The sequence below is a fragment of the Lithobates pipiens genome, unplaced genomic scaffold (assembly GCF_037356315.1).
Source record: "Lithobates pipiens isolate NorthernLeopardFrog02 unplaced genomic scaffold, aLitPip1_a1.2 Scaffold_18, whole genome shotgun sequence".
Classification (NCBI taxonomy): Eukaryota; Metazoa; Chordata; class Amphibia; order Anura; family Ranidae; genus Lithobates; species Lithobates pipiens.
This window is the reverse complement of record NW_027507758.1, coordinates 615,384,484-615,397,923: the sequence shown is the minus strand read 5'-3', so window position 1 is coordinate 615,397,923 and position 13,440 is coordinate 615,384,484. Positions and strand designations below refer to the sequence as shown.

At 46.0% G+C, this 13,440-nt stretch overlaps 1 protein-coding gene across 1 annotated transcript in view; it reads left to right on the top strand.

The window, feature by feature from the left end:
* LOC143986837 (uncharacterized) overlaps positions 1-13,440 on the top strand; it is a 548,778-nt gene that overhangs the window by 506,086 nt on the left and 29,252 nt on the right. Inside the window, 8 exon segments of the mRNA XM_077485246.1 lie at positions 3,603-3,662; positions 3,749-3,872; positions 3,989-4,086; positions 4,168-4,356; positions 4,447-4,668; positions 4,746-4,949; positions 5,073-5,211; positions 8,063-8,781. Of these exon segments, the coding sequence (XP_077341372.1) occupies positions 3,603-3,662; positions 3,749-3,872; positions 3,989-4,086; positions 4,168-4,356; positions 4,447-4,668; positions 4,746-4,949; positions 5,073-5,211; positions 8,063-8,781 (1,755 nt within the window).

Genomic DNA, 13,440 nt, shown 5'->3' with positions numbered 1-13,440 from the left:
AATTTGTAGTGAATGTCCTGAAAACAAATTTTTCTATATTGATGCCAGTCTCAGATATTGTCAGTGCCCGGGCAAGGTAAGTCATTTGTGGCCCCTTACCCATGGAATTTTAGATGCCCCCCCCCCCCAGATACCCCCGCCCTGATCACACCCCCCAGATATGCACCCTGGATTTCTTCCACTCTGATCTCACCCCTAGATCCCTCCACTCTGATTATACCCCCACCTTGATCACACCCCCAAATATCCCCTCACTCTAATCACACAACCCCAGGTCCCTCCACTCTGGTCCCATCCCCACCAGGTCCCTCCCCTCTGGTCCCACCCCCAGATCCCCCACCAGGTCCCTCCACTCTGGTCCCACCCCCAGATCCCCCACCAGGTCCCTCCACTCTGGTCCCACCCCAAGATCCCCCACCAGGTCCCTCCACTCTGGTCCCACCCCAAGATCCCCCACCAGGTCCCTCCATTTTGGTCCCACCCCCAGATCCCCCACCAGGTCCCTCCATTTTGATCCCACCCCCAGATCCCCCACCAGGTCCCTCCACTCTGGTCCATCCCCCACCAGGTCCCTCCACTCTGGTCCCACCCCCAGATCCCCCACCAGGTCCCTCCACTCTGGTCCATCCCCCACCAGGTCCCTCCACCACCAGGTCCCTCCACTCTGGTCCCACCCCCAGATCCCCCACCAGGTCCCTCCATTTTGGTCCCACCCCCAGATCCCCCACCAGGTCCCTCCGTTTTGATCCCACCCCCAGATCCCCCACCAGGTCCCTCCACTCTGGTCCATCCCCCACCAGGTCCCTCCACTCTGGTCCCACCCCCAGATCCCCCACCAGGTCCCTCCACTCTGGTCCCACCCCCAGATCCCCCACCAGGTCCCTCCACTCTGGTCCCACCCCCAGATCCCCCACCAGGTCCCTCCACTCTGGTCCCACCCCCAGATCCCCCACCAGGTCCCTCCACTCTCATCACAACCCCAGATCCCCCACGTGTCACTTCACTCTGATCAGGGTTAGCTGTGTCCCGTGCCTCAGGCAACAATCAGCAGGGAGCACCCCCCACCACCACCACCACCACCACACATCATGGAACTCACTGCCTGCAAACATTTGGGATCTGCTCACCTCTCCACCCTCCGAGATCCGTTCATTCTGATTTCTCTGTGACAGCAGGTACCCTAAAAGCCTGCTTGGGTGACAGGTATTTTGGTATTTTAAAAATGCTGCCATCTTGGGGTAGCTACCTTATGGTGGTGCCAGCCCTGCCTACGCCTCTCTAAATATTGTACCCGGGGTGACTGCACTGGCTGTAACCTACGCTGCACCGCTGCATCACAGTGACATCACAGCTCCTCTTTCTGGAATTAGTGAATTCTATGACATCATAGCTCCTCCTTCCAGTGTCTCTTCATCCAGAGACAAATAATCATATTACATGACATTGACCTTACAGCTCATCCTTCTGATATTCCTCCATCCATAGTTGGACCATCCTATGAAATCACGCTGACCCTACACAGACCCCTTCAGAGTCAGCCCATCCTATGACATCAAACTGAACTCACAGTTCCTCCAAATGTCCCTCCATCCACAGTCAGCCCATCCTATAACATCACACTTACAGCGGGAGTCCCGCAAACATTTTTTTTTAAAAGTCAGCAGCTACAAATACTGCAGCTGCTGATTTTTAAAATAAGGACACTTACCTGTCCCAGGGTCCAGCAATGTCGGCACCCGAGGCCCGAACTGTCCCTTGGTCCTCAGATGCTGCCGCCGCCATCTTCAGTAAAGGAATCCGGAAATTAAGCCTTGCGGCTTCATTTCCCGGGTTCCTTACTGCGCATGCGCGAGTCGCCCTGCGCAATCCGAATGGTCCCTGCTGTCTCTGGGACCCGTGTGTGTCCCAGCAGACAGCGCAGGGGGACGGGAAGAGGCGCAGACTCCCGTGGGAGTCTATGCCCTCAAGTGGGTGTAGATACCTGTCCAGAGTCCTCCATTCACTTAAGTCTCCACTTCTTCAGCCTTATGGACAGGAAATTTCTCCTCCCTCGTGCAGTATTGTCTCTTTAGGGGAGTACACCTATCTTCTAACGAGAGTCCTGAATTGTTCCCAAGTTCTTCATTATAAGGAATGTGCACACCCACACCCACATTATAATCAACATCCACATTCATAATATCTATATTTTGTCCCAAAACGAGCGTTATAGATACTTTTTTTTTTTAGTTATAAAAAGCAGTGTCTTCCGGGTATCGCCCGCGCCATTGTAACTTCTGTTTTTCCTCTCCTTTGCGGACGTCATTTCCGCCCTTAGTTTGACTCCCTCCGGAAATCTCGCACATGCGCCGTAGCGTCATAACAATCATAACCAAGCCTCGATCTCGATTGCCTTTACTAAGGCACAAGGGGGAGTATCAGGAAGAGCAGGGTGATGTGTAAATCGCGAGACTTCTCCTCTGCCGCTCTGAGGAGAATGTCACGGACAAAAAAAGTCAGAGAAGCAGGAAAGACATAGGCGGCAATGCAATATATGCCGCGCTCGAAAGTCCATAATGCGCAAGCGCGCATGACGTCATGGACAACAAAACGGCGATTTTAACGAAAAATATACAAGTAAGTGCACTTTCTTGGTTGCAGACCACAAGATTAGAGAGTTTGTAGGAAAAGGGGAGCAAGGAGATGGGGCACAGGTTGTTAAGATTTGTGGGGTCCAGTGAGGGCTTTTTAAGGTTAGGGTTGACTAGTGCATGTTTTAGAGATATCTACTGCCGCTGCACCCACCCAACAAAACTATTATCTAACAAGCTAAACATGTTTAGGAGGGTTTACAACCACTTTCACACTACGAGATGTTTCCCAGCAGACAGCGCAGGGGGGACGGGAAGAGGCGCAGACTCCCGTGGGAGTCTATGCCCTCAAGTGGGTGTAGATACCTGTCCAGAGTCCTCCATTCACTTAAGTCTCCACTTCTTCAGCCTTATGGACAGGAAATTTCTCCTCCCTCGTGCAGTATTGTCTCTTTAGGGGAGTACACCTATCTTCTAACGAGAGTCCTGAATTGTTCCCAATTTCTTCATTATAAGGAATGTGCACACCCGCACCCACAGCCTGCTGTTCTCTCCCACAAGACTTGGACACTTGGTTGGAGATTTCTTCTCTCCCAAAACTCTTTGAAATCTCCAAACTCCAAAACCCAATCTGGCAATACCAAAGCCTGGAGAAAGTGGAAAAAACACCTTTCTGCATTCAGAATCCATATTCCGTAGCTTCACACTCTACATATGTGCAAACTTTGTGTCATATCTACTTCCCTTTTCACAGTGGTAGGGCCTCACATTGCCACAGTATATTATACCTCAGTTCTAAAGTGGGACTTTAAGAAAATTGAGACCTGAATGGTGATGTGAGGATTCTGGGAGGTCACATGACATCACTCTTACCGCTAGTAATAAAACACAGATCTGGCCAGAGAGATGAGGAGGATTATGGGAATATCATTTGATTTTACTATTTGTGTTCAATTACAGAGTTTTCCTCCTTTGAAGTCTGGTGATCATATGAACATCACATTGCCTTCAGCTCCCATTGTGATAGAATAGAAAAATAAAAAGAAGATTCTAGAAGTCACCCTCAAGATCACAGAGCTGCTGACAGGAGAGGTGAGCGGTGCTGGGAATTCTGGGACATTATCCAGTAACAGACAAGGGATGTGTCTGGATGGTGACTGTATCATTGTGTGTGTCAGGTTCCTATAAGGTGTCAGGATGTCACTGTCTATTTCTCCATGGAGGAGTGGGAGTATTTAGAAGGACACAAGGATCTCTACAAGGACGTCATGATGGACAATCAGCCGCCCCTCACATCACCGGGTAAGAGGAGACTTTATTGTAAAGGAGAGAGCAGTACGGAGGCTCCACCTAGATCCCCCATCATCTGATAAACATATAGAAACAATGTATTCAGTCAGTGTGTGTGTTTCCTACAGATGGATCCAGTAATGGGAACCCACCAGAGAGATGTCCCCGTCCTCTGTATTCCCGGGATTCCACACAGGAAGATCACACCATCACTCACCATCATCAGGTAGATGAGGAACAACCACAGGTAATTGTGATTTTTACAGAAGTATGTTTGTTACAATTATTGTTTTATTATGTCTTTCAGAGTGTAAACTTTGGGGCTGATAATATTGTTGTTAAAGAAGAGAATAAACAGGAGGATGAGGAATATGGATTGATGGAGATTTCTGAAGGATGCAAGGATATGATGGAACCACCTCAAACTAGGAACCCACCAGAAAGATGTCCTCTGTATTCCACACAGGAAGGTCACACCATCCCTCACCATCATCAGGTAGATGAGGAACAATCACTGATAGTATCATTAGGATCTGTACATTATCTGCATTGTTACAATTTATGAAATTTGTATTTTTATATTCAGAGTGCAAACCTGAATTATTCCAAAGTTGAGGTTAAAGAAGAGATAAAAGAGGAGGATGATAAGGATGGGGTGATGGAGGAGTCAGAGTTTCTAAAAGGACACACAAATTGGGACACCATGGTGGAATCCTCCAGCAACAGGAACCCACCAGAGAGATGTCCCCGTCCTCTGTCTTCCCGGGATCCCACACAGGAAGGTCACACCATCCCTCACCATCATCAGGTAGATGATTGACAATTATTGGTAGTTATGATTTATACACAGCATGTTTGTTACAAGGAATGTTTGTTTATATTCAGAGTGGAAACCTCGGGAATGATAATATTGTTTTTAAAGAAGAGTATAAAGAGGAGAATGAGGAGTATGGCGTTATGGAGGAGTTTTCTGGACACAAGGATATGATGGAGCCACATAGTGCAACAAACCCATCAGAGAGATGTCCCCGTCCTCTGTATTCCCAGGGTTCCACACAGGAAGGTCACACCATACCTCATCGTTACAAGGTTGGTGGGATGGAGCATCTAGAGCATGGACTTGTGGAGACAATGTGTGGATTTTTATTGTGATGTTACAATATTAAAGCTTGTATTTTACAGATTATGTTTTTCATCCTTCTCTTGGTTTAGGGTGAAGATCTGATAGATATAAAAGTTGGTATTAAAGCAGAAGAAGAGACGTTTGTGAGGGATAATCGGCAGTCCATTGAGCAGGATGGAATAACCGGGACATTTAAAGAGGAGGATATTTCTACAGAGATCAGCACAGGTAGGTCATTAACACTAAATACATTCCTCCACCCATACTGCTCACTGATTTGTCTAGAGCAGGGATATGCAATTAGCGTACCTCCAGCTGTTGCAGAACTACAAGTCCCATGAGGCATAGCAAGACTGACAGCCACAAGCATGACACCCAGAGGCAGAGGCATGATGGGACTTGTAGTTTTGCAACAGCTGGAGGTCCGCTAATTGCAGATCCCTGGTCTAGAGTAAGGTAAGGACTGGGTGATATCTCTAAAACATGCACTAGTCAACCCTAACCTTAAAAAGCCCTCACTGGACCCTACAAATCTTAACAACCTGTGCCCCATCTCCTTGCTCCCCTTTTCCTACAAACTCTCTAATCTTGTGGTCTGCAACCAACTGAGCGACCATTTGACAGAGAACAAACTTATTGATCCCCTTCAGTCTGGATTTTGCCCTTGATGCTCCACAGAAACTCACAAACGATCTACTAACAGCTAAAACCAACAAGTCACTATTCTGTACTCCTACTCCTGGACCCCTCTGCTGCCTTTGATACGGTGGACCACCCCCTCCTCCTAAAAAAAACTCCACTCCTTTGGTCTCCTTGACTGAATTTTTGCTGGTTCTCATCCTACTTATCCCACCACACCTTCAGTGTCCCCTACTATTCTATTTCCTTCTCTCTTCTTCCTTTCTCCACAAAGATCTATTCTTGGACCTCTCCTATTCTCAAGCTACGCGTCCTCCCTGGGTCAGCTGACAGTCTCCCATGGCCTTCAATACAATTTCTATGCCAATGACACCCAAATCTATCTCTCTACTCCTCAGCTCACTCCATTAGTCTCCTCACACATCACTAATTTTACTAACAGACATATTAGTTCGGATGTCACACCACTTCCTCAAACTCAATCCATTCAAAACTGAACTCATAATAATTCCTCCCCAACGTGCCTGTTCCCCTGATTTCTCTGTCAAAATCAACAACACAACTATCAACTCATCCCCCCATGCCAAGGTGTACTCCTGGACTCTGAACTCTACTTTCAGCCCCACAGCTTGCCGCCTCAACCTCCGCAATGGTATTTCAGTTGGCCTTGCTGCATCCAGATGACCCTGGCAGCCATCTTGGGTCACGCAGAGTCTTTTTAAGCCCCTGCCCAGGTTTTTGTGTGCATTTGTGAATTGGCTGGTGTAGGGAGAGCACACACATTGTCAGGGAGAGCACTAGTGACAGGGAGAAGGTCCGGTGGAGCAGTGAAAGCTCAGGGCCTACATCTGCATCCCCCAGCAAGCACCCTTTTTTTTTTCTTTTTTTTTTTTATAAACTTTATAAGATTAGTCATAGCTTACAGTTAGTTTCAACAGTGACCAACATTTTATCATTTCAATAGAAACAATAGAAAAGAGAGAGAAAGGAAAAATAAAGGGGTGATCACCCCTTTTACCATCAGGGAGTCATTCTCATTATTCATATTTTATGGCTCAGTTGCTCCTTTCTTTCAGCTATGGCATGCACAGGACCTCGGCTTGTTGACTGAATAGCAGCTATCTGGGCATGCATCTCACCTCCCGGTCAGCCATTGAATTTATAGCGTTATGTGTCATGAGGGAAGGGGGGAGCAAGCACCCTTTTGGGTCCGACCGGTCAGGCTTCATTCCACCCTCCTTGGCAAGCGATGTCTTCCGTTTTGGGGCCATTACCGCTGACTGTAAGTTCCCAGATGAGCAAGCTTCCCTGCTTGGCTGTTGTACTGTTTGCAACTTCTTCAATACACTGGTTACTGCATTCTGGGCCTCTGTGTCTTTACTGCCGCTGCACCCACCCAACATGCTGGTTGTGCCGGGTGTAGGGATATGTCTGTATAGTCCTAGACCCGGGTCACTGAGTGCAGTCTCAGGAGATGGGAGGCAGCGATGTGGGACTTCTGCAACTTGTCTCAGTTAAATAAACATTTAAGCTTCCACCGATTACTGAACACCAATATTATGAGTCCTGACTCTACACTATATAATTTATGTTACATATAATGTAACCCTGACCCCTGAACTATGTACTATCCGTCGTGCATTATATAGTCCTTTAGCCATGCAATATATACTCTGTTTTATGAATACTCCTGGCCCCTGCACTATACTGTATGCTTTAACTTGTGCATTACATAGTCCTGATATTATATAGCCCTAATTGCTGTATTTTATACAATATGTTGTACATTATAGTCCTGTTCTCTGATCTCTAACCTCTCCCCACAGCTATATATACACATAATATGTATTCTCTTTTGTTACACTCATTTTCTTCCAGCTGGACATTTTATATCTGATGATTTGATTGGAGCACAGACTTTTTTTTTACATGTTATTAATGATGGGATAACATCCTCAAACTTTGAAACCTTAAACAGAAAGTGATAATGAGGGAGGAGTCAATAACCCAATGATGGTGGTCTTCAGGATCAGTCCAGTCTTCATCTTGGTTGTTCTCCCCCCATCCTCACTCTCTGACCTCTGGTGGGGCTCAGCCCCGCTGTTATTCATGACTAAATCATGGACTAAATAAGGAAGTGCAGGACTTCTTGTGTTGGGAAGATGGCAATGAGTGATAGAGGGGGAGGGGACACTCGTCCTATAATCCCCTCATCACTGTCACTCCTATAAAAGACAGTTCTCGTTGTTTCCTCACTCTCTGACTAAGGTCCATGAATAAAGAAATGATCTGGTAGGAGATCAGAGGACCCATTTACTAGTTACCTTGATGGGGGAATTGTAAGATTTTCAGAGACAAAGCTGCCTGATGTGGGCGGAGTCCTGGTTTAGGGGAACCAATCAGCTCATGTCTAGTAATAATCTTTTTATTTCTATTTTAGTAGATGGACGGGAGATGAGGAAAACCTCAGAGGATTGTCTCACTTTGTCTCCAGACTGTAAAGTAGAAGATGAGGACATCACACAGTATAGTCCAGGAGAAAACCCGACTACCTCAAATGTCCATCCGGCACCACACAGTGTAGATGGACCATCGTATTCCTCTTATCCTGAGGAACCTCAGACTGTGAGGGACGGTGCCGTCCTTCCAACAGAGAAGAAGTTTTCCTGTACCGAGTGCGGGAAGGGTTTCCATTTTAAATTCAATTTTGATGATCATATAAGATCTCACACAAGTGAGAAGCCATATCCTTGCCCTGAGTGCGGGAAATGTTTTTCAGCAAAGTCACATCTTGAGAGACATCAGAGATTGCACACAAGTGAGAAGGCATGTCTCTGTCCCGAGTGCGGAAAATGTTTTGTAAGGAAATCAGAACTCATCACGCATCAGAGAGTACACACAGGTGAGAAGCCGTATTCCTGTCCTGAGTGCGGGAAATGTTTTTCGAAGAATTCACAACTTTACAGTCATCAAAGATTGCACACAGGTGAGAAGCCGTATTCTTGTCCTGAGTGCGGGAAATTGTTTACACAGAGGTCCGGTCTTTCCAGACATCAGAGATTGCACACGGGGGCAAAGCCGTATTCCTGTCCTGAGTGTGGGAAAGGTTTTTTATATAAGTCCACTCTTTCCACACATTGGAGAAGTCACTTTCCTGAGTGAGGGGAATGTTCCTCACTGAAGTCCTGTCTTCCTGTACATCAGGGATCCCACACAACCCTCAAGGTGTATTAGTGACTTGAGTGCGGGAAATGTCTTCTATATGAATGTTGCTGGACATCACAGCTCTCAGGTGGGGAAGAAGCACATCCTGATATACACCTCAGATATACTCCATGGCTGATCTTCATCATGGAAGAAACAGTTAATAAGGAGATCAGAGATCACCAAAGACATGGATGAAGTGTTGTACCGTGTTGGCCATTGATAGCAGTAGAAAAATAAAAATGGAGTCATTGGCTGAGTTTGTTTTGTGGTGTAATCTTTCGTAACTATTTAGAGGTCTATTTTTTAAAAATTCATTGGATAAATTAGACAAGCTTTTGTCCAGCCATAATGAGTATTGGCTATGTTTTATTTGACAGAGCCAGCCATAATGTCCAGCCATAATGAGTATTGTCTATGTATTATTTGACAGAGGAATTTCCTATAATCGTCAGCTCCATCTAGTGGCCATAATGTGGTATTTCATTATTTTTCAGATAATTCAGGAAAAAGTATGGCCACTAGATAGACCCCTTAGTAGGGAGGAGCTCAGGCGTGTTCGCATGGTCCACGTGCAGAGCCCACCAGGAAGTGGGCGCAGCGCTGCGCTAATCACAGGCAGTGATGAGACATTGCCCAATGTGTGGCTGCAGAGATCGGGGCAATGTCACACTGCCTGTGATTAGCGCAGGTCTGCGCCCACTTCCTGGCGGGCTCAGCACGGGGCGTATGCGAACACGCCTCAGCTCATCCTTACCCCTTTAATTTCCTCTGTCAATTATGGTTCATACTTTTTCAGATAACCAATAAAAAGTTCATACTAATGACTGAGATCATACTCATACACTTATGCGTACAATAGAAATTGATGGACATAATTTAACCCCGTGCTGACCGCCTACCACATATTTACTGCCACAGGTTGGCTCTATTGCGCAAAATACGTTTTGAGCAATTGCCACTGGGGGATGCGGGGCAGAGGTGATCAAATACCACCAAAAGAAAGCTCTATTTGTGAGGAAAAAAATACATCAATTTTAGTTGGATACTGCATCGCACAACTGCGCAATTGCCAGTTAAAATAACGCAGTGCCGTATCGTAAAAAATGGACTGGTTATTAAGGGGATAAAACTTTCTGGGGCTGAAGTGGTTAATTAAACCAACCATTGACTTAAAACGAAAATACCTAGTTTGGTCACTAGATAGCACAAGTATCATAGGAATTCGCCCAATAATGTGACCCAATCGGCTCAATCTCAAAAAAATTAAATAAAATAAGTTATTTGAAATGAACTTTTCCCTAAATCAAACCATTGCCCAATCACCAAGGAAAAAATGCTGCTCACACTTTAAAGTGTTTCCACTATAGACCATGTATTTTATTCTCAATACAGTACAGCGCAAATCATTACATATACACTCTTAATAAACCAAACACAAATAAAATGATATAAATATGTGTCTTCAATAGTCTCTCATATACTGTATCTCCAGTTTATATATACAGTATCTCACAAAAGTGAGTACACCCCTCACATTTTTGTAAATATTTTCTTCTATCCTCTCATGTGACAACACTGAAGAAATGACACTTGTCTACAATGTACAGTAGTGAGTGTACAGCTTGTATAACAGTGTAAATTTGCTGTCCCCTCAAAATAACCCAACACACAGCCATTTAGGTCTAAACCGCTGGCAACAAAAGTGAGTACACCCCTAACTGAAAATGTCCAAATTTAGCCCAAAGTTTCAATATTTTGTGTGGCCACCATTATTTTCCAGCACCGCCTCAACCTTTTTAGGCATGGAGTTCACCAGAGCTTCACAGGTTCCCACTGGAGTCCTCTTCCACTCCTCTATGATGACATCACGGAGTTGGTGGATGTTGGAGACCTTGCGCTCCTCCACCTTCTGTTTGAGGATGTCCCACAGATGCACAAATGAATGGGGTAATTTTTTATTAATTAATTTTTTTTATACTGCTATTATATATGTGTCCTCCTCGATCCATCCCTGTTGGGATGTGGCCGGAGGTTTTGCTTTTGTGTTTGCAATGCACTGTAGTTCACATTGGACTTACACTGAGAGCTTTCATCGTCTTGTATTAGGATTAAGAGGTTCAGGTGGACAGGCACCAGGTGATGTCTCTTTTTTGTTTGATCGATTCATCGCCTGGCCCTGCCCACTGTCATATTGCAACACTCTATATATTTATTTGTTGTCTGCCACCATGTTAACCAGCTATGAGTAAGCACTAGCCTTAGTGCGAAACGCGTCAGTGGTTAGCATCTTTCGCTGTGATGTCATTTGCTGTGTCCTAAATATTATTTGAATAAAGCATCGTTTTAGCATTGGAGTGTGGCCGTCCAGAGTTCTGTCATTATCCACCCAGTCTGTGTAGAGCTGGCAGACAAGTTGGTGCATGGCCTTAAGTATGTCTGTGATGCGGCCCTGGATATGGTCCCCCTGCTCTCTAGAGCATCAGTATCAGCAGTGGTGCTACGGCGCCTGATTTGGCTGCAATTCTGGTCTGCGGACCAGGCATCTAACAAAGCACTGGCGGATTTGCCCTTCCAAGGTGAGAGGCTATTTGGAGCCTCGCTGGATGACATTATTAAATTTAATTAAATTATTACGTGGGAAGAGCACTTTGCTCCCACAGTTCAGGAAGGGTAAGGAGCCACACCATAGGCAGGGGCCCTCTTTTTCCACTAAAAAATGTTTTTTTTGCTCGCCCGGGTCGGCAGGTAAGCGTTCCCAGTCCGACAAAGCGCACGCTGAAGGACAAAAGCATCCCTGGTTTCACAAGCCAAACAAGTCTGCGAGCAAAAATGTTACCGCATGAAGGTTTTCCCCTGCCCAACTCTCGGGTGGGGGTTCGCCTTCGGGAGTTTGCAGCTCGGTGGACCTCTCTACTCTCTGACCAATGGGTCTGCGAACTGGTTTAATCGGGATACAAGATAGAGTTTCTTTCGTGTCCGCCAAACAGAGTTTTTCCCTCCAACCTACCTCTACTTTCGGCTCATCGGGAAGCCCTGTTCGGGGCAGTATAGGTACAGACGCTGGAAAGGTTTCAGGGATTCTACTCCAATCTGTTTGTAGTCCCCAAAAAGGAAGGGGTATGTCTAATCCTGGACTTGAAGGCCCTCTACAACTTTGTGAAAGTGCAAAGATTCAGGATGGAATCAGTTCGCTACGTGGTCGCTGCACTCCATCAGGGGGACTTCCTAGCATCCCTGGATATCCAGGACACCTACTTACATGTACCCATATGCCTCGGGCATCAGAGGTTTCTGCGATTTGCAATTGGGGAAGAACACTACCAATTTGTGGCTCTCCCTTTTGGCCTGGCGTCAGCACCCTGAGTCTTTACCAAAGTGTTAGCTCCAATTCTGGCGCTGTTAAGGAAATGTGGGATCGCAATCGTGGGTTACCTAGATGACCTCCTTCTGAAGGCAGCTTCCGCCTCAGAATTAAGGAAGGATATAGCGATCACCATGCACACTCTCCAGGAGTTTGGTTGGGTACTAAACCTAAAGAAGTCGGTGTTAGTGCCGACTCAACACCTGGAGCACCTGGGCTTACTGTTGGACTCCTCCAGAAGCGAGAGTTTTTCTCCCTTCAGACAAGCTGCAGACTCTTCAAGCTGCGGTGAGGTTATTGGTGAACCACAGGTGGTCGTCACTGCGCTTCTGCATGCGAGTTCTGGGCCTCATGGTAGCCACTTTCGAATCGGTACCGTACTCTCAATTTCACACTCGAGTCCTACAAGAGGAGATTTTATCAAATTGGGCCAAATCTCCGTTATCCCTGGATTGTCAAATTCAGGTGAGTCAGCTAGTTCTGGGATTCCCTTCTCTGGTGGCTGAGGTCTCCGACCCTTCGGTTCCTTCCTCTCCATTGGACGGTGATTGTAACGATATCACGTCTGAGCCAGGATATATTATAACTAGTTGCCATTTTGTGTGGAAAGCAGCCATGACAGTTTGGCTGACCTTAGAATAAACTTACAGAATAATCTAAACTCCCCCCTCCCTTGTCTTAGGAATTCCAAAAGCTCTTAAAATCTTCAAAGGGAAGAAAGGTTATCTTAGAGAAAGCTGACCAGGCTAGGTCAATACACAAAGCTCAAGTTGCCTGGCAAGATATTCCGGCCTGTCGTAAAACTGTCACTTTCTCCAGGCAGAGAAACAACAGATACCCGTCGTAAATACTTCCAACTACAGACTGAAGAAAGATTAGTAAAGTTTGGAAAATTCAACATTTTTTATAACTTTCAAAGCCATCATAGCACAGCCATAATATGGATATATTTAGTTTCCTCGGATAATTTCTAACATTTCAAGTCCAAACACCCCTATGCCAGGTCATATGGGAAGCCACTGGGACCCCTTACTGCTCCTAGGTAACCCTGAAATGGGAAACCTGTCATGTGTGGACTCGTTTTGAAGCAAACATCATGCTGATCACTAAAATGGATATCTGCAGTCTATAAACAATAGAGAGGCAGAGATATGAATATGTATCATAAAGTGTACCTGGGACAGGGTCATGAGTGTAGACACCTCCCAGCAACCAACCCCTAAACAAGATGACCAGACGATTGGTCACTG